The sequence below is a fragment of the Haemaphysalis longicornis genome, unplaced genomic scaffold, assembly GCF_048455015.1.
Source record: "Haemaphysalis longicornis isolate Haplotype H1 unplaced genomic scaffold, Haemaphysalis longicornis Haplotype H1 scaffold_1, whole genome shotgun sequence".
Taxonomy (NCBI): Eukaryota; Metazoa; Arthropoda; class Arachnida; order Ixodida; family Ixodidae; genus Haemaphysalis; species Haemaphysalis longicornis.
Genome location: NW_027526203.1, coordinates 449,245,873 through 449,267,688, shown reverse-complemented (window position 1 = coordinate 449,267,688; position 21,816 = coordinate 449,245,873). Strand labels below are relative to the sequence as shown.

Genomic DNA, 21,816 nt, shown 5'->3' with positions numbered 1-21,816 from the left:
CCTAAATGGCGACAGGTCAACTTTTCCCGTTAAATTACTGTCGGCCACAAAGTCTGGAGTCCATGCGAGCGGCGCCGCAATGCATTGCAGTGCCATCATGCGAAGGAGTGTCTGGTGTCAACACAATGGTTGTGCGTCCCATTTTAACTGCATGCATCTTTGTTGGCTCGCCTGAGTTGATACGCTGCTGGAACGAAAAAGAACCCAACGGTTTTGCTTTGGTTGTGCATGTGTCGCACCTTTTCGAAGAGTTCTCATTGAGCAAGGATGAACGGTGTAATTAGCGCAGGATGATGTTCTGAACCAGGAGGCCTTTCTTGTTACTCCTTATCATGAACTTAAGCATGCGACATACTTCATTCAAACAAGGCCAGAGTATGTATTGGTTCAGCCTTGAGTCCCAGATTGAATAGGAAGCGCAACAATGATATAAGGAGTAACAATAAACAAAAATACAGCCGAGCATTATTGCGCACACAGGTAGCAACCGCAAATTCAGTCCCTCACCAGGGCCAATCTTGAAAAGATGCACAACATTTGCAGCCGAAGCAACATTGTTCAGTCACTCTGTTTACCAAACACCGTATCAACTCATGGGTGCAAACTATGATATGTGCAGTTAAATTAGGTCACACAGTCTTTGCCTTGGCAGCAATCGCCCTTTCGTAAGGTGGTGCTGCAATGTGTTTTGGTTGCTGTTTACGTCAAATTCAGACTTTTGCTCCCGACAGTACACATTCGACCAAGTGGAATGGTCATTGATTGATTTCAAAGAATCAGACAGTTTCCCGTGAACAATATTATACTCAGCAGGTGACGAGCCTATTGCATACAATGGATCAGAAGCAGAACACAGCAAGAAGCATGCACTCTGACTGCTTTAGCACTTTGACACAAACAAGAGCACACTGAATCAGCATATAGAACACACCCAATCCAGACAGTTGAGTGGTCTGGGTCACTCACTAATATTTCAATATAGGGCTCCCAAAAATATTATTGTCAGCTGACAAGAGGGGTTTTGCGTGCGCTCATGCAGCTGCATGGTGTTGCTACAAAGCATATCCTTGCCGATGAAAAGCACTGCCTTTAGGATTTCACCACCAGCGCCCGCTCGCAAAACAGAACCCCCGGTAGTGTCAAAAACATACTTCGGCACAAGCCAGCTGTTGAACTCTGTTGTAGTGTCAAAAACATACTTCGGCACAAGCCAGCTGTTGAACTCTGTTGCGCAGTGGATACATGGCTCTGTCAGCGCAAATAAATGCTACTTTCTGCCGTCTGCAGCAATCTTCGTGGATGTCTAGCTCACTGCAATAAATCACGCGCGCGCGATTTGTTACAGTGAGCTAGACCATGATTTCTTTTTCTCGCTTCACAGTGTATCACGGTCGGAACTTTTAGAAACGAGTCCCGCACAAAAATCGCCCGTACAGCGCATCGGGCGCGAGATCCTCGCCGTAGTCGTTGCGGCACCGGGAACTCACACGAAGGCACACAGAACTGCACGCTTGCTGGTTTGTCACTCCTTTGTCCATTGTGGAAGCCAGTGCGCACTACTGTCACTATCTAGTGACACTAGCACGCACCAATGACGGCATCAATTTATTTAAACACTCACGCACGCACAGAAATGACAGGCCAGCTAGCCGTCACCAAAACAAACGTTGGAGTATGCTTGCTGCCTCGATTTCACGGCACTGTGGATCTCGACCTAAGCGCCGTGCAGGTACGCTGCCGTCGGCATAAACAAATGCTTCGTGGATTCAAACACGATTCAAACAGTCGCAAAATAGCCGAAACGTAATACAAGCCGACACAACTCGGTCTTGCGATTTGCCTCCGCTTCTCTTCGCTTGGGGCTTTGGCAACGCCGCCATGTTTTTTGATAGCCATGATTTGCCAGGAGGAGGTCGGCAGGACTCAATCACGGTGCCGGATGATGGCCGGCGGGACGCGTCATTCTTGCCGGGCTGGCAAAATTACAAGTTGGCCAACTTCTGGCGGAAATAAATAGAATGCTTTTGGCCGGAACGGATGTGCGCCTGGCGCGCACGACCCTCCTTTACTAAAACCACGCTCCTGGGGTCCTTCAACTCGTTAGTTCGAAGCAGAAGGGGCAGCCATCTCACTTGAACTAATAAAAGTGCAGAATAACAGCGGCTCACTGCGACAGCGAAGCAGTAGAGCATGCCAACAATCCCAACAATATAATGCTTGGAACAGTCACTGTTTCCAGCCGGTCTTCTGTCCTTGAATGTGACGGCCAGCCCTTTTTGCTGTAAAGACTAAATAGCGAAAGGACTGTGGCAAGGGCGCGAAGCGACACCCACTGCCCCCCCCCCCCCCCCCCCCCCCCCCCCCCAATCGTTTCACTTGTCGCTTCGCGCCCTTGCCACAACGCTTATCTGCGACTCACACGGAGTGCACAGCTTCCGCAAGGCGACGGCCCCACCCCAGACCACATACATTTGCATGGCGCTACCCTGTCGTTTCAAAGCGACGCCCCGTCGCTTTAGAGAATTGGGCCCTGTTCGCCTTTTTAAATGCAGAGCATTTCTTTAACTCACGATGTTATGCGTCCGTAAGTCGGCGTCCGCAGCCAGCCAGCACGTGCGCCCCTCCCCCGCTCCTCCTCGCTCTCAACAACAGGTGCGGGCGCGCATGCGCGTGCTCCGGCGCTGAAAAAGGCGTTGCAGCAGCAGGTGCTACCTCCTCTCAATCTACTGCGCGCGCTACGAATATACTCGTTGCCCGAGCGAAGGATCCGCGGCCCGACGTTGACGTTTGGCCGCGGCTTCTCGTGCACGAAGTTCGGCGTCGGCAGCGAGCTTCAGACGCTTGCGTTCGGCGTCGGCAGCGCGCCGTCTCGCCGCCTTGTCTTCTGCCGCCGTCGATGAAGAGGATGGCACGATGTCTTGAACTGGTACTGCAACGCTGACGTTGGCTCGCGTCGCGGTACTGGTTGAAGGTGTTGCTTCCATCGCTTATGAACTGCGACGATGGCGCACTGCCCTCCAGAGAGGGATAATAAGAAAGAAAAGAAAAGAAACAAAAGAATAATAACAAAGGTCCAACCGATTGCCCCGCAGAGAGGGTGGGGTGCAAACGATGGCAATAAATAACACGTTACGTACTTACGTCTCTCTCTCTCTCTCTCTCTCTCTCTCTCTCTCTCTCTCTCTCTCTCTCTCTCTCTCTCTCTCTCTCTCTCTCTCTCTCTCTCTCTCGTCTCGCAACCCAACTACCCAACCCCTACGACAACAACCACCGCCAACTACCACAACCTACGCCACGTGACCACCCCCAATGCTCTGCATTTACTCGTGTCCCTCGCATGGGGGCATGCGACGGAGGATTTTCAAAGCTGAAGAAAAGACAGGCGGCTGAGGCAGCAGTCCAAGAGACAGGCCTCGATGGGGTTAACATGCTTTAGGTTCGACGGGGTGGAAAACAGGCCATAGAATTCAAGTTAGGCGATGGTCCGTCCGCGCAGAGTTGGTGTCCTCTGGGTGCGGTGACCTTCAGGAATCCAGCGGAATATCTTTCTATGGTTCTCGCATACAATTTCGGTCACAGAAATGGAAACTCGACGGAGCTCATATGGAAGCTTAGTTCGCTCGGCCTCCGGGTGGCATGGGCATTCGGAGTCTGCTGCGATGGGAAAAACGCCGAACAGACTAGCCATTTAACAACGTGTCCAGCTCTCTCAGAGTTGCATTCAGAGCACAAAACTAAAGTGTACTAGCTGCGCAAGTGGCTTATCTATTGACAAGATCAGCGGGTACAGTTCGCGCAGCACCTCCGTGATGGTGTGAATAAATGCATAAAGAGGTTGCTGTGTGCTTTGCCATTAATCTGCCTGTGAACATGCTGAAAATAATAATTCGAGTTAGCCAGCAGAACGCGGTGATGGTACCCTGCAGCTAGGGGTGAGGTAGCTGGAAATAGTTCAGGCTTACCGTAAAGTTCCAAAAGAATACCCACCCAAAGTACATAGATATCGAGACAATAATGCGGCATGGGCCAACTTTCGGGTAAGGTGCGGTAAACTACAAAAAAGTGGCTGCACCGCAAAACCAAAACGGCATGCATATCAAGAAAAAATACGAGATGGGCCAACTTTCGGATCGAGTGCGGAAAGGACAAATAAGTGACCGCATCAACACATGGATAGATGATTCGCGTTCATTTTGCTCACGAATCAGCACTAAAGCCATCGGTTTCAGGGGGTGGGTGTTCTTTGGGGTCTTTTAGTAAATCGGATATATTTCGCCCCTAAAGGGGGGTGGACGATGTTTCGGGGGTGGGCTTTCTCTCGGAACAGTTACAGTAAACAGAATGCCACTTTTACTTTTTTGTGTGTGGAAGGGGGAGAGAGAAAGGAGCTGACTTCTACTTAGCGGTACCGAAAGGGGCCACATTTTCTTAGTGCAGAGGCGCGAGGGTTGGGAAAGAGATGGCATCAAGGTCAGTTGCCAATCCACCAACACAGCAAAGAGGACGGTGGCTGACTGGAAGAGAAAAGAGAAGCAAGAAGCTGGGGCTGGCAGATGATAACCATGGCATCGTAGGAACCGCAAGCAGTTTTCTGAGAAGTGGCGCCGCCCACAAACCTTCAGGCCCCAGGCTACCCAGCCTCCGGACCAGTTCTGTCCGTCCCTGCGGCCCAAGTCCATCATTGAGGCCGCTGTCTCAGCACGAGCGCCGAACAGAAGCAACGGCCAGCACCCACGCGATCTAGCCTTGGAGCGACTTTCCCCAGCGATCAACGTCTTTTCGACTCGACGCTGCTTCCTTCCGCTCGCGCCATGATTTATGTGCACCTGAATTTTGCGTAGAATGTGGCTAACCTCACCCGATGGCGTTTTTTGTTAGGGGGGGTGATGGCTAAGAAGGGAGCTAAGGGAGAGAAAGGCGCTGAAAAAGAATTATTTTCCCCCTGTTACAAGGGCAGGTACAAAACACTCGTGGTTACACTTTCCCACGGACACACACTTGGTCCATCTTCTACTTAGCGTTGCCGAAAATTGGCCACATGCACACTTTTCCTTGGTACGACGGTTCAAATACGCCCGCACTGCGATCACAAATGACCGGTGGGCTCCACAAGTTTCGTCTGTTACAGTCTATATATATGATTGGTTGCCGTAAATAATCCAATTTCTCAATTTTGAGGCCTTCGGGTTTTGCAAAATACCTTAAATAACTGCGAAAGATAGCCTTTCAAAGAAAAAAAGTGTGCGTACCGTCTGCTAGCAAACCGCAGAGCGAGCGGGCAAGCCACGCGGCCAGGCTGCGATTGGCCGTCAGTCGGGAACGCCTGCTGCAGCCAGCGCCACCTACAACTTTTTACCGCATAATGGGCACGTGCTCTCCAGTGGTTCGCTTCCCGCACTAGACATTTATGGTAGATCCCAAAGTCGACCACTGCTCTCACACAGCGGCTAGTGATTGTCTTCCTTTAAATTTGTTTTCTTTACTTTGCCTCTTGTTTTCCCAAAAAACTTGTATAACAACGCAAAGGTATCAAACAAATTATTTTTATTTTTTATTGTTTTAAAGTAGGAATTTATAAAGGATGGGAGAATCGATTTGTTTTATGTACGTTAACCACCGGTATTTTATGCTAGGCCTCTTTTGGTGGGTAGACCCAAAAAACTTTAGATGGATACACAATCACTTAACGATTTATTTACACTGCATAGCATACTTGCTCAGCACTATGTTGGCGTTTGATCACGCCTAATACAAAATTCCAAAATGAGAAAATGATTATATCGTGAGTGTTCGGTTACACTGATGATCTGTCCATCGTCTTCCGCAAACGAGGGCCCTTTGGTGGTCGCCATCGGCATTAGGCCGGGCCGACGGAGCGCGGCTGAACGCCGCCGGTGTTCGTTCATGTACTTTCGTTGTGCGCCACCGCAACCAAAACTATTCTGGGCTTTCGCTTACCCTTCAGATTTCTCTTCCAGTAATTGGCGCGCTCACTAAGCTCCAAAAGACTGCCCGGTTCTATGAAACTCTGAACTGCCCAGTGACTGCTGGCGCCACGACTGTGTGGTCTTTGCTCTTTACGCCGCTGATCGCGAACCAAACTGGATGCGCTCCGGAGCGCCTTGTGTTCCGTTTCCACGGAGGCGGCAAGCCAGACGAGGTCAAGAGGAAGGTCGTACACAACTACCCAGCACTCTTAATAAAAAAAAGGTCGTAAAAAGGTAGTAACGGCCGTATTTACTAACTCCTTACAAATTCTACTACCCCGCGGTTTTGTGCGTAGGCTCTGCCACTAACAACTGCATGATTAGGAAATTAACTGAGTGTAGGAAGTAGTACGCACCAGATTAAGATCGTGCTTGTGACTAGGTTATGCATGACCAGTTAGTAAACGCATGTAGCTCAGAAGAGTGTTATCGCTAGGACTTTACTAGGGGAGGTTGTGGTACTTACTGCCTGCTACAGTTAGTAACCCTGACTAGTAAATTTTCTTCAATTCATGGAGCGCCATCCCGAGTAGACCAGGATTTGTTCTTTACGCCTGGAAGGGTTGGAAAACAATAAAGAGCTGCTTAGAAATATTCATCGGTTTGGATTCTTGTAATATATGCACGTATACTATTTATTGCGTTCGTTAGTCAGTATATCAAGCCTTCAACATCGAAATCATGTCATAATTGTTCGGGTTGAGAGTCAGTTCGTTATCAGAACGATGGCTACGATAGAAAGTCGGAGCACAAAAGCCGCCTTCGAGTATTCTGGACAATGTCGTCTGGGACGCGATCGCGGCCGGTAGCACAAACCTTCTTATTGTATTTGCATGTGAATAAACAACTCACGCTGCGGATATGTATGTTCTTTCACGCAGCCATAACGCAACCCAATTTGTGAAGAAAGAATGTATGCCATACAGCCTGAAGAGAATATCCACGCGATCTTTGTAAGCCTCCCAAACATTCCTAACCTACTAATAAGACGTTTGTGACGGTGCAAAAAAATTAATGCGTTCGGCACAGAAAAAAACAACAGTCATCTGATACAAGTCAACAACGAAAGAAATAGAAGACAGCCACTTCCTGCTGTGCGATGCGGGTGTAGGGGCCCGCTGCTTGTTAACAACGTAGCATTAGACTGTTGAGTCTTCATAAGAGCATACTGTAGGGAAGCCTGAGAATTGTGAATACTTATCGAGGGGCTCTGAGCGCTGAACCTCGCGAATAAGCTAGAAAGGACTAGTTACACATGATCTTCTGACCGATGCTCTGAAGAAAGTTGTCCTCTTTCTCCTCGTGTGTTGCAAACATGTGCGGGATACAGCTTGAAATTACTCAGAAGTGTCAGAAGTTGGCAAAAATAACTGAATTACTAGAAATACGCTTTTTAATGCCCTAAAGCATCAAAGCGGGCGATTTCTAGTACAGACACTGCTGCCCCTCACGAGCGGAGCGTAGCAGACGACAGCGGTCCCCTTCTCCCCGTGCAGTCAGAGTGGCGCTGGCTACCACCCTCAAGTGTCAGATACAGTTGTAGTAAATATAAATACCCCAGAAAGTGAAGGAGAACACAGTCGCCCAGATAGCCGAATTGGTAAGGCATTCGGATGGAGTCCTTAAGGACTCCATCCTTACCCAGTTCATCACCTCCGACGTGTGAGGTGATCACCTCCGTTGCCAGGCAGAAGTACAGCGACGCAGACACGAGGCCAGCAGCTGCCGTAGAATAGAAATGACACCAACTCTGTAGTTCCCGTCAAGTTTGGAGCGAGCGAACTGAGACGGGGTGAGGAACACTGAGATTTGTTGGCTTAGTTGCGGGAGCGCTTGTGGACATCGTGAGGACTGAAGCGCAGGTTTCCTTTTTTTTCGTTGTGCATTCCTTTGCTGAACCTTTTTTTCCAGAACTGGGCATGCCATGATTAAAGCTGTTCTTCATTCTCACACATCCTCGTGCAACGTTCCTTACTTCGGATGATAGATTGGATAGTTGGAACGTATTTCTTTGTGAGGAAGTGAAGGGTGAAGATCGGGACCAGACGTCATGTGCTTCAGTTTGTTTTTAAAACCGGAGCTTTATGTGGCTAGGCGAAAGAAAAATCCGGCGGTCCCGTGTATGCAGAAAACTCCTTCGGCGCAACCCCATGCGCATAAGCAAAAAATACAAGTTTACGAGGAGTTAGAAGTCACACTCTCGCATCTACCGAGACTGGTGAATGGGAGCGGCACATCGGAAGGAGCGAAAAAAATTAAAGCCATTCCACTCAATGTGAAAGCTGTCGGAAGTGCAGAGCAGTGATTCGCCATAATGGGCTGTACCGCCGTTATCCGCTCACTACTACCATCCCATGCGATTCGAATTTCCCGCCTTCGCAGTGCTCGCGCGCCCCCTACCTGGAACTGCGCCAGTGGGAGTCTTGCTCTTTTTGTGCTTGCTTTAATTTCGTATGCTGGAGCTGTTTTGTGTCGTATCGAACGCGTAATTTTTTTTCTGTTGCGCGGTTGGAGACTTTCTGCGTCATTTTGAACGCGCCATTTTTTTCTTGCGCGGCCGCTTTTTTCGCTTAGCAAAAACTAACCCAACGAACGTTCCTAACTAAATGTACGCGGTTTACTTTGCGCTAAACAACCTAAACAACGGGGAGATGTAGTACAAGCGCCAGTGGTTCACGAGTTTCGAACGCTTATGACTATATAAACCGCTTGGCTTTCGAATCCTCTGGGGTACGCTGCGACGACAGCGCTACAACGGAATGCCCTGTCACTCTACTTGGGTCCAGCGAGCGAGGTATACGACGACAAGGCTAGCGTCTAAAGGGCTTTGCACTTAAAATCATGCATCCCTCCGTCAAACGACGACGATGGTTGAACGCGAAGCTTTCTCGAGACGGATTCTTTGGTTGTCGTCTAAATTTTCCAAACCGCTTCGACCATGTCGAAATGCAGCAATCAGATAGACGCCGGTTTCATATCGCGAGAGACCCGGGTTCGATTGCAGCCACCAGAGGCGTTTTTTTCTTTCACTTCGGCGTTCTCGCGTTATAGACGCCATCAGTGAGAACACTAGAGCTTCGCTGTAAACGCGCATCCAGAGTGGGGACCCATCCCACAACTTCCGATTAGATCTCGGTTGTCTTACCAATCAGAAATTTAATGACGGATTGCTTGCCGTGCAGTGTACCGTCTGTCATTCTACTTAATTGGTGCTTTGCACAATGCAAGAAGTGCTGGTGCTGTGGTGTTGGGGAAATGGAATGTCGTTTCAAGGGTAGGCAACCTTTACGACGCGCCGAACAATGTGAAGTCCATTGTAAATCAACCTGCGGGCACTGGTTGACGAAGTTAAACTTCAAAACATAACGTTAGGTCCCACCTCGGGCCTAAGGGTCTTCCGGCCAGATGCAGTTCTCACCTCAGTGGCTCCAAACGCTGGTCGCCGAAGTTAAACTTTAAAACATAACGTTAGGTCTCACCTCGGGCCTAAGGGTCGTCCGGCCGCCCCGTACACCCGTTCGCGGGCACATGACGCGTTTGCAGCCACTGAGATGAGAACTGCATCTAACCCAATGAGAGTTTTGGTTCGATCATAGCCATACCGACGATGACGACATATCTCGTAAGAATGCCCACGTAAGGCTGGATTGCTTTGAGAGCGGCGTGAGGTCATTACAATGGTGTCCAATTCATCTTCTAAAGCTTTTGCAGCATGGGGTTCCCACTGACAGACCGCGTGAACGCCTCTCATACGTTTCGTCGAGTATACCCCCCCTTTGATGTCTTAATTGCTCCCACCTGGTGCATGGAGCCATGGCTGACTGCTGGACCGAGGCGTCCCCACATAGTTTCATTTGAAAGGGGACGATCCGACAAGAATTGTTCAAGTGCCGTTGCCCAGAATGACGCAAAACCCAGATTGACGCAATATGTACCCCGGCGGCTGTGTAGCCCGATTCAGTCTTCGCATACGACAGTCGTAAGACACGTACTGTGCATGTGGCGTGTATGCGACTGCTAATAAAGCTGACGTATTGCACTACCAAACAACACATAGCTGCCTCTAAACCTGCCTGCAGCACGAGTTCCTGTTTACGATAGTATATAGTGAACCTAAATGGGTGCGGTAGGCTGGTTAGGAAAATCAGAAAATCATTTTTTGCATTTCATAGTCCTAAATGGGGTGCTATAGGAGTCGCGTGTATGCAATGGCATCATCTGTTGCCGAACGAGAGACGGGTTCTGCAAACGGATAGTGCTCCTCGTCGCTTCCACACAACGCTGCCGTATGCAAGGCAGGCCAAACTAAAACTAGAAAGGCTAGCCATACAATTTAATCTTAATTCAAGAATTCTCCGGTCCTTTCACTCTACGGAAGACAACCAGCGAAGCTGTTTTCCCGCTGTCGGCGCGCACATCCTAGCTCCCGCTCCAGTCGTCGTTCCAGGACTCATTGCTCCTCCCCCATGCGCCCGATACGCGTCCGCACCATGGAACCGCTTGCAAGAACTGCCGATAAGGTCGCTAGGTGACACTGACGTCACTCTATAGACGAACACACAATGGACGATGCATTTGTGTACGTTTTTAGGGCCTTTACATGAAGACTTCAAACAGTAAAACTGCGCTGTGAAAAAGCAAACACTAATCGCGAAATATTTTGGAAGTTCGGAACATTGCACGACTCTAGTTGTCACCCGTGAAAAGAGCGAAAAGCGAGAAACAAAAAAAATGACCCCGCATTTCCTCGAGGGGGAGAATGTGAAAGTGCGAATGCACGGTTGTCGGCCCGCTTGCGGCGCTTGCGCTCGGCCCCCGCAGCCCACCGCCTCGCCGCCTTCTCTTCCATCTCTTCCATCGGGTTTGTAGTATCACGTGTACACCACGCAGTTATCAAGCCGCTATAACGCCGCTGAGTCGCCAACGCACGCCGCTGACGACGTAGTTTGAATGCGTTAAAGATATAAGGCGCGTCTAACACTGATATCACCGTCGCGTCCGTAGCTTGGTCGGTAGAGCGTCGCGCTGCGGCCGCAAAGTCCTCGGATCGAAACCTGGCGCCGGATGCTGTTTCTTTTTCAAATATAGAGGAGCACTGCGGACGCCAACGCCGCCGCCGGCGGTGGATGGTTTGGGGTCGCTTATAAAGTGTATTCACACTTAAATAAGGTTGCCGGCAGAATGGGTAAACGCAGTGCCACGGGGCATTTGTAGTTCTCGTCAGTTTGGACAGGAAGATACGTAGAAACCTGCTCAGTAATTTTGAGCAGCACGCCGTGGCGGTTATGTTCACCTTAGAGTTTCTTACCGGCTCGGCGATTTCGGCACTGCGATTACTCAGCCGCATGGGAATTATGTGAGAAGGAGGAGGAATCGTTCCCATACAATGGGAAGAAAGAAGCGGGTGATCATTGTTGACCATCTATGTGCTGGGTGCCGTTCCTTGTCCTGCAGATGTCATGCACAGCTCGAACCGCCCGGGAAAGTACAGATTTGTATTGCCTTCGTATTTGGCTTGGTGCACAACGTATCGATGGCTGCGTATAGTACCGGAAGAGTAGATGTGTGTTCACGTAGTCCTTTTGCCGAAAATCCGCTTTATTTCTCTGTCTGAATAATGCCCAGAACAGCATTTTCCTTATCTACCGATGCAAACACTTTTTGACGCGTTTTATTGCTCAAGCACTGCCTAAGCCTTCCCAATTATAATTTCCAGCGTTCGCATCCAATCCGTTCGTCGCTGTGTTGTTACCGCTGCTGCAGCTTGGAACGTGCGGAAGGTTGTAACCAATGCCTTTCTCTTCAAATCGGCATGAATGCTGAAGCACAGCGCTCACGCAAAATGCGACCCTTACAAAAATGGATTTTGAGTTTCAATTCAATTCGTGTTGAGTTTTTATTGAGTCAATAGAAACTTAATTCAAACTCAATTGGCTATTGAGATGTGTCAGTAGAAAGTCAAAAGGATTTGTATTGAGACGACGCAACACAGAACCTATTGACACCAGTCTATTGGAACTCTTTTGAGAACTATTTGACAAAGCTCATCGGGCTGAAACACGTACCTTTGAAGGGCTGTTTTTTTCAGCGCTGCTCACTGTATTTACGGAATTCTATAATAATAAGACTACTAGGTTACTTTTATGCTCTTTTATTGTACGTTCATATTTCTACTGAGTGCAGTCAATAAAAACTCAACAAAGTTTCAATAGAAAAAACACAACAGAATATCAAATGACTTCGTTTAATTGAAACTCGATAGAGTTTCTACTGATAAAACTCAAGTAAAATTGAGAGTCGAGCTTCGAAACGCCATTAATCTGAAGAGGAACGACTCCGGAGACTTACTGGAGCGGGATAGCAGGAGACGCTGCCAGGCAACGCTGTAGCTCCCATGGTTAAAACATTTGGGCTGAGACTGGGAGGTCAGCACGGTGTAGAGGAAAGTAAAAAAGAGCTCCAAAGTGAGAACAGCGTTAAATTACTGCAAGGCGGCGAAAACGGCGAATAAGAGCGACGAGAGCCCCGGTCTGAAGTTGGCGAAATGAGCAAGTCGGGTGCGTAATCTGTGGGGGAATGTGGATGCTTTCCTTGCCCCGGGTGAAACGGTTCCTGGCATTCAGTTCCCGCGCTGTCGCATGCGCGTGTTCACTGCTTCGAATACATGCGCGGCGAAGTGCAACTGGTTGGGGTGTGCCGAAGAGCATCTCCTATGACTTGTGTCATGGTGGTGTGCGTGAAATCGCGAGAGAATTTCCGGCAGGTAGTCTGGGAATCTTCATTTTCAGTAAGGCTGCAAGGGGGGGATAGAATAAGTTGCCTTGGCGCGAAGCATCAGTCAGACAGCCTGCACGAGCGCTTGGTTGGTAAAAACTTTATTGAATGCCTGCAGAGCTTTCGCTGACCGAGCCTAAGTCACCCGCTTGGGGGCGTCACCGCTGGTCATCTTCGCCCGTTTGGGGGCGTCGAAGTCCTGCCGCTTCACTGCCTCACAGGCCTGCTGGACGGCCCGGAGTTGATCGTCGAGGCTGGGGCTGCACAGGGCAGCGGACAGCCGCGGCGGGAGGGTTCCGGAGTTTGCACCGTGCGGATCTCTGGTACAATCCCAGAGCATGTGGGTTAACGTGGCTACCTCTTTGCGGCAGACGTGTTCGTCGCGTATATTTATGGAAACATTCTGTGATAGAGTACCGGCTATATATGGTACGCGCGTGTCTACAGCTGCCTGAGTGCGACCGCCTGTGGCCTGCCCAGCTTGTCGGATGGCAGAGGGAAGGTTCGTCGGGCCAAGCGGGAGGCTTTGGTGATGTCGTTGTAGCTCGTCATTCGGTCCTTGGTGCTGTACCACGGACGGTCGTCGCGGGTGCGGTTTGTTAGCTCGCGCGCCCTGGCGTGTGCCGTCGAGCCCTGTTCCTGCGCCACAGGGAACAACCTGCAGCTCGCAGAAGTTGAATCAGAACTTAACGCTCTGCTCCAGGCGCGCCTGCACGGTTACTGCAGTCGTTGCTCGCGTACACAAGGGACTAAACTCCATGTCGAGTGGGCGCTAGCTGAAGTTTCCACGGCGAAGAAAAGGAATACATAATTTAGATGGCCACATCAACCTCCACCGTCCCTCCGTGAAGAAAAAAATGTAGCAGAGGCAATGATACAGAAATTCTGATAATCGTGAGCCTTCTGAGCATTCTTTGAAACCGATCTGCTATAAACCGTGCCCCTTTGTAGTAGGTACGACTACTATACAGAAATGCGTTGCTGGGAAGAGATTTTTTAAAGGCAGTGTAAGCAGTCTTCTAACAAAGTATCAAGGACCGGAGTATGAATATGTCATTCATCGAGTGTTTTTAAAGGCGGCTTCATCACTATACACGAATGCATTGCAAGCCCATCGTGTGACGCGTTTTTTTTTCTCCCCCACCCCCGTCCCCCAATTCTTTCATATCGATACTGAACGTTAAAGAAATGAAATATTGGATGTTTGACGCGTCGAATCCACGCGTAGGCTATGAGTTGTGCCGTCGTGGAGGACTACGGAATAATTAAGACCGCCTGGGGTTCTTCAACAGGCGCCTTAAATCTCGACACCGAGGAGTTTCTCTTTTTAGCCTCCATTTGAAAAACGGCAGCGTCGGCCGGGATCGAATAATTTTGAAAGTACCAATAATCTATATTTTCAATATTATAACAATTAGATGCGTTCACTTAACGAATTGTGCCTCTTTTTTTTTCAATATATAAAGCGTTACGCTACGGCACATGACCCCATGTACTCGTGTGGAGCACATCGTTCACCCATTAATGTTTTCATTTTTTCTTACCGGTTATGAAGGTAGCCACGCGTGCACTTTTGGCGAACCTTGGCCGCTCCATCTTCGAGATCCCGTGGGCCTGTATGGGTCTTTCGTAGGGTTATAAACACCATTATCGATGATAACTGTTGTTAGGCGTATACGAAGGAGCACCAAGCGCAAGTTTGTAGGCCCGCCGGAGGGGAACGTAGCCACTGTTCGTGCGAAATATAGGTAGATGAAGCAGGAGGCAAGGACGTACGAGCGCTCTTACCACGCAGACGACATCGGCCTCATTTAGACCCCAGCGGCGATTACTCAAGCGGAAGTGAAGAACCTGGTTGCGCTGATTGGTGAGCTCTCTGAGTGTTCGACTGGCTTTAGTACTCTTTTGTAAGGTGAGTCTGGCGACAGCCTGGAGGTGAACAGAAAAACAAGTGTTGAGGACTGTGGGATGAGGACCGCGCTGAGGACAAGTGATGAGGACAACTGATGAGGACAGTGCTCAGTCTTCCCCGATGTAGCCCTGTAAAGAAATATTTATATGAAACTTGATGCCACCGGCGTAAAAATGGGATAAATATGTCGGGAATATGTTGCGGTTGCAAACGTATACATTTGTCATTACCGGATTCAAAAGAATAGAGGAGAGTATGAGACTTGTGTTGTGCCCATAGCTTCGCAACCGAGCTAGAAGGCGAGTATGGAGATCCGCAGAAGAGATCGAGGTACGGGGACCAGGATGGCGCGAGGCCTAGTTGAGGAAGGGTAAGTGATGAATGGCATGTGGAAACTGCGCCCATGATTACAAACGTGGGGCTGCAACCAGTGGGTGGGGAGCTTGCGATGATTATATAATAACACACATTTTCAATGGCTTGCTTGCGGTCGATTTCTAGAATCGCTATTTATTGTATAACAAGACCTGCGCCGTCGAGGATCTCGTCGTTGAGAGGACGAAGGCGGTCTTGGGTCGAAATATGTGAGGATGGGTTTTGAAAAGATTTTGGAGGGTCTTCCAAAACGGCAATACATTTTGGAAATCTGTTGACGACAACATTCTTCACTATTTTGCCGAGACAATAATTGAGATTGGCCTAATGTCATCAAGAATTACTGACTTGCCGTATATAACAGGTTACCGTTTTTATAACGTTCTGAGTTCCGCTTGTGATTTGATATACGCGTCGCAAAAAGGTTGCCGCCAAATAAGTTGTATTTCTTGCTTAAACGCGCACCTGACCCCCAAAAGAGTTGAACGCCAGTGTTTCTTATGAAGAACGTTGGCGACTCATAACTTGAACCTCAAGCTGAGTTCAAGCTCATAAAGTTGCCTGGTACATGCTGTGACGTAATGTCAACCTGGTGGCATTACGTGCACCTGTAAAGACTCAATCTGTAGTTCTCATATAAAGTTCCTTCCAATCCCTAAAAGCCGCCTGTGTATGCATGCATAATCATGATGCCATTGGCGGATTCGAGGCAGGGAAGCTGTCGGCACAGTCATTACCCCATTACGACCCCCCCCCCCCCCCTTCCCCAAGGCTTCTAAAACTGTGGTAAGGCTACATCCTGCGTTTTCATGCCTTGACAAACCCCCTTCCCGCATCTCTCAAAAGGTCAGGCTGTATCCACCATTACGGGGTGTAACATTAATTCACCGAAATTAAAACACAAGTTTAGCCGTGAATGACGGTGAAAGCATGCCTGCACCGGATCTTGCCGAATTTGCTGCCGCTGGCCAAACTGTCCTGTACGCTGTGCACGCACTAGTATAGCGATGTTTCTCTCAGCCCCTTTAGAGATGGCCTCGGCTGCTAATCGATGAAACTGCGCAGCGTGTGAGGCTCTTATTTAGCTGCAGTGACGTCGCATGACTGCGTTAACTGATAAAGCGTCGCACCTCCAATCTAACCGAGAAGCGAAGGATTCCCTGCTCGGGCTTGAGCGACAGGTTGGCTGAACAATGCGGATATTGGAGGTCGGACAGCGTCGCGCACCTTGGCCGCTGATAAGGTTGCGGCGCGAGGGACCCTTTCGGAGTGCTCCGTCTCACAGCGTGCGCGGCGCGCAGGACAACATGTGGCTGCGAGCAGCGAGCTCCCGCGGCCTGGCCTACGGCGGCAGCGTCGGCGGCAGGGCGGGGGCCCTGGAGCCGCGGGCAGCGGGCGGCCGGCGCCCGGCGGCGTACCGCAGCGAGCTGGCGGCCGCGCGGCGCGTGGTGGTGAAGCTGGGCACGACGGTGTTGACGCGCGACGACGAGTGCGGGCTGGCGCTGGGCCGGCTCGCCTCCATCGTGGAGCAGGTGTCCCAGCTGCACAACGAAGGCCGCGAGATGCTCGTGGTGACCAGCGGGGCCGTGGCGTTCGGCAAGCTGCGGCTGAACCGGGAGATGCGCATGTCCATGTCGATGCGCGAAACACTGGCGCTGCGCGAAAGGCGCGTGGCCGCCGAGGAGAAGATCCCCAACCCGCACAAGCGGGCTGCGGCCGCCGTCGGCCAGAGCGGCCTGATGGCTCTCTACGACGCCATGTTCAACCAGTACGGCGTCAACATCGCCCAGGTGCTGGTGACCCGGCCGGACTTCTACAACCCAGACAGCAGGCACTGGCTGAGCCAGACCCTGCTCGAGCTCATCAACCTCAACATCATACCCATCATCAACACCAATGACGCCGTTTCCTCACCGCAGCTTGAGGATCAGGTAAGTGGGTGGGGCGTACTTCGTCGTTTAATCCCCCAAAGTGGCTGCTAACAAAACAGTTGGCGAGGTTCTCGAGGGGTCCGTGATACCAATGACCTGATCGGCGCAGGGCCCCAGTGCCGAAGTGGGTATAACCGACAACGACAGTTTGGCAGCCCACCTGGCCGTTCAAGCCGATGCCGACTTGCTGCTCATGATGTCTGACGTGGATGGCCTCTACACTCAACCTCCACACCAAGACGGCGCTAAACTTCTGCACACCTACAATCCCGCCTTCAACGGTACCATCAAGTTCGGAGCCAAGTCTAAGGCGGGTCTCGGAGGCATGGAATCCAAAGTGAGCCATTTGATGCGCATGCTACTCGTGCTGGTTGTACGTGATGTTCGATTACTTTTCGCAGATCAAGGCCGCTACCTGGGCGCTCGAGCGCGGCGTGTCCGTGGTGATCGGCAGCGGCTTCGAGGAAATGGCCATCACGCGCATTGTGCAAGGGAAGCGCGTCGGGACCTTCTTTACCGAGCACCGTTCCAAGACACTCTCTCTTGAGTCGCTGGCCGCCAATGCCCGCAAGGCGAGTCGCACACTGGAGACACTTGACGCCACGCAGCGGTCGGCCGCGGTGCTGGCCATGGCCGAAGTGCTCGAAACGCACGCTCCAGCCATCATGGAAGCCAATGCGCGCGACCTGGGCGCAGCGCGGGAGCAGGGGCTCAGCGGACCCATGCTGGCGCGCCTAACGCTTACCCCAGCCAAGTTGTCCGCGCTTGCAGATGGACTCCGCACCATTGCGAAGATGTCGCCGCAAGTTCTCGTGCGCGTGCTTCGCAGGACTCGCCTGGCCGAAGGCATGGAGCTGTGCCAGGTGACTGTGCCCATTGGTGTGCTCCTAGTCATCTTCGAAGCGCGCCCGGACTGTCTACCTCAGGTTGCCGCGCTCGCTGTGGCAACAGGCAACGGGCTCTTACTCAAGGGCGGTCGCGAAGCCATTAACACGAACCGCTGCCTCTGGGAGCTGCTGCAGGAGTGCCTCAAGCCGTACGGTGTCGCCGATGCTGTGGCCCTGGTGAGCACGCGCGAAGACGTGGACGAGCTGCTTCATCTTGAGGGGTACATCGACCTAGTAATACCGAGGGGCTCCAACCAGTTGGTGCGCGAGATCCAGCGCAAGAGTCGCGGCATACCCGTGCTTGGCCACAGCGACGGCATCTGCCACGTCTACGTAGACCGTGAAGCAGACCCGCGAAAGGCAGTGCGCATCGTGGTGGACTCCAAGTGCGACTACCCAGCGGCTTGCAACGCCATGGAAACGCTGCTCGTGCACCGTGACCACGTGGAAGGGGGCCTGCTCTCGGACCTCTGCTCGGCGCTCAAGGGCCACGGAGTGAGCGTGTACTCGGGACCCCGGCTAGCGAAGCTGCTCACCTTCGGACCTCCGCCGGCTCGCTCCATGCGCACCGAGTACAGCGCTCTCGAGTGCGCGGTGGAGGTGGTCGACTCCATCGAGGACGCGCTCGAGCACATCAACGCCCACGGCAGCTCGCACACGGATGCCATTGTGACGGAAAATAGTAAGCGAAGCCGTCGATGACCACGCAGCTTTCAAACTACAGTGTTCTAAAAGTTGTTCTACAGTGTTTTACAGCGTTTCATTCCACTACACTATACCTCAAACTATACTTTCTGCGCAGAGGATGTAGCGGAGCGGTTCCTTCAGGGAGCGGACAGCGCCTGCGTGTTCCACAACTGCAGCACGCGCTTCGCCGATGGTTACCGCTTCGGGCTGGGTACGTTGCGGTGGGCCTGCTCCGTTGCGAAATGCTCTTCTCTTTTATTGTAGCTTCAGAAAGTGATTCGATGGTCGTGCTCCTAATAAAACGGGCCTTTGCACTGATTCTTATACTTGCATGGGGCAGTTATACGCCCCTGTATTTGCAGGACCTTGTACCACTAAAGTCCTCCATTCTAGAACTCACTACTTCGTTTATGGAGTTCAAGTGCGTTTGATGGACACGCTTTCTTAGTTGCGCGAACATCGAAGTTTCTTCACAGGCTTTATGTGTGCCGTGTGGGCAGTTCGGAAGCTTCTGTATGTAGCGTCTTTGGAAGACAGGAGGGATATGAAAGCAATCCCCAGAACAAAACATTGTATTTGCAAAATATGTTAGTGCAGCACGTGACACACTGCAGGAAAGACAGGAGACGGGGAGAGCCAGTCACGTCTTCTCTCCTGCGTTCTGTCTCTTCTGTGCTAGCATATTTTGCCAATTCCCAGAACGTCTCTCTCTTCCAGTGGCGCAGACAGGGTGCGCTGATTATAATTTAAGGGCTCTTACTCCGCCTGTACCCACCCTCTAAATAAAACAAATCGTTGAAGAAAGGCAAACATAAGTTATAAATGGGCTAACATTGGTACAGTCCCGCTGTCCGGTGTGCTTGTACAGAAGTTATGTAGGAAAAGCATTGCATCTGACGGGGGACAACACGAAAATAATAGCCAGGGATTCAGTCATGATCATAATTTAGAAAATCAGCGGGCTGATATCTAATTAAGTATTTCCAGTTCAAACACACGCCCGCGTGCGAGCAAAATAGAGGGGGATAGATACATTGCGAACCAATTGCCCCACTACTGCGTCTATAAACCGCGATACACATAGTCAGTTTCGAGTTCGCAGCAATTTCTTTCATATTAACGTCCTCCGGTACCCCCTAGACCCTACCTCTAGGATGATCAATTGTTCTAATTGTGATTTATATCTCCCCCCTTTTACAGAACGTAGATATTTCTCACATGATTTAATATCGAACTCGGCAGAGCTGCTTAATATTTGCTTTGACACGCATGCCCCATCGTTGTCAAGTTGTGTACGGTCGCATGCGCATTTTTTCTGCTTCATTTCTCTCTCGTCCAGCTTCGGCCCGCAGTCGCCTTGCCGATCACATCCCAGAAATTTCTTGTTTCTTGACGTTTGCGTAAAGTGTCCGCAACTATTTTTCGCTATAAACGTACGCAGCTAAACAATTAAATGCACGATTTCTCTGGAGAAAGAAAATTGACTACATAAGACTGCTTCGAAAAGTGGTCTCTCCCGAAGGATTATTTAGAAATTCTCCTCAGAGGGGTTGATGCAATGCGGAGCTCGAATCTCTTTATTAGGATATATGTGCATACGCGCGCTAATATTTGGTGCCCACGTTAGCTTGTAATCCCGTTGTTCGAAACGCTACCCTTTGAAATCAGCATATTTAGCCTATCTTTAATCGACTGAGTCTGCTAACGTATTTGTGCAGGAGCTAGCGTCTAACTGGCATCTTTTTTCGCACAAGGGCAAGCTCACCACGCCGCGTGTGTTGGGGGCCAATTAGGACATTTCGGACGAAAATGTCGAGGGAAAATTTGGCATACGCCTGAAATGCAGCCGCATGGCTACATAGGAAGGCTATACAGCTTGCTTAGGAACTTCACAGTTGACGAAAAATTCGTCTTGGTCCAAGATTTCTTCAACTCCGAAGTTTCTGAAAAAGCTGTACAGGTTTCCTTTGTATACCCGTACGGCTGCATTTCGGGTGGACGCCAAGTTTCAGTTGGGCGGTTGTGTAGTGTATCAGAACGAATGGTTTTGTAAGCGTTGGCGGTCTTCTTTTCAGGCGCCGAGGTTGGCATCAGCACCGGCCGCATCCACGCCCGCGGCCCCGTGGGGATGGAAGGGCTGCTCACCACCAAGTGGCTGCTGAGGGCGAGCGGGAACGTGGTGCAAGACTTCTCTGAGTCCGGCTCGATGACCTACCTGCACGAGCAGCTGCCCATCTCTTGACTCGCTCCCCCTTGTACATAGCTGCGGCCGAAGGGGTTCGTGGAATGCACGTGGGGACCCCACGATCGCAGTGCATAATCAATTGCTGAAATGGCGCAACCAGAGCGCAGCATGACGGGCACGTGTTCGCGGCGATACACGTCGAGGGTTCGCGTGCATTTGTCTCGAGGGTCCACTTCGAGAAGAACTGTTTGCATCTTCCGACCCTCTGCACTCCTGATATGCTCTTCGGCGGAAGAAAGAGAGCAAAGTATGAAACTGACGACAATAAAACGAAGCCGAACAATGGGGCGTATCGCGACATCCTGCACGTCTTTACTTTTGATGTGATCCGCGCTTACACATTTTCCTTATCTCTGCTGCGAACGGTGTTTTAGTCTTTAGGTAGCTGCCCTCGCCCGCTGTCAGCCCCGACTGATATCACGTTCTACCTACTCCAATGGAACTTTGCCGGGCTTGTTAAGCAATGGGCATACACCACTATTGCTGAAGTAAAAAAAAGATACGCAGCTTTTCTGAAGGCGCGTGAACGAGACAGTGAAGTATGCATACATGCAAATATGCACGCATAGACGGGCCACGCATTCAACTTTAACTCGACCGTATGAATTTGTGCATTGCCCCATTTATGCCTCAGTGACTAGAAAGTTCCCAATGCAATTCAGAAACACGTGCAATGCCAACGCGTATGCATAAACGTTATTCTTCCGCATTGAGTCATATAAACGTTATCTTATAATGACTTGTCCCCCTTTTTTTAGCTTTTTCAGCTTTTTTAGCAGTCAGATAAGGAAATCTATTTGGTTGAAACCAGTTTACTTCCGCCACTCGACGAATTGGTATGTCTTCTAACCGCGCAGCAAACTTTACATATTAACGTTCAATAGTTTTCTATTACTGCTCGAAAATGCAGGCGCAAGCAAAGCAAAGTGCCATCTTTCTGTGATTAGTCTTAAATTTTTTAACTGATGCAGCAGACGATCAAAAATATTGTTTGATATCGCTCCAAAATGAAAAAGCT

The 21,816-nt window shown here is 50.5% G+C and overlaps 1 protein-coding gene across 1 annotated transcript; it reads left to right on the top strand.

Moving 5' to 3' along the window:
* The first annotated feature begins 16,296 nt into the window (after window positions 1-16,296).
* Window positions 16,297-21,096, top strand: P5cs (Delta[1]-pyrroline-5-carboxylate synthase). The gene is made up of 5 exons (XM_077687714.1): window positions 16,297-16,979; window positions 17,089-17,316; window positions 17,381-18,548; window positions 18,669-18,764; window positions 20,629-21,096. The coding sequence occupies exons 1-5, from the start codon at window positions 16,356-16,358 to the stop codon at window positions 20,793-20,795; spliced, it is 2,283 nt and encodes a 760-aa protein (XP_077543840.1). The 5' UTR covers window positions 16,297-16,355; the 3' UTR covers window positions 20,796-21,096.
* Window positions 21,097-21,816: the final 720 nt, after the last annotated feature.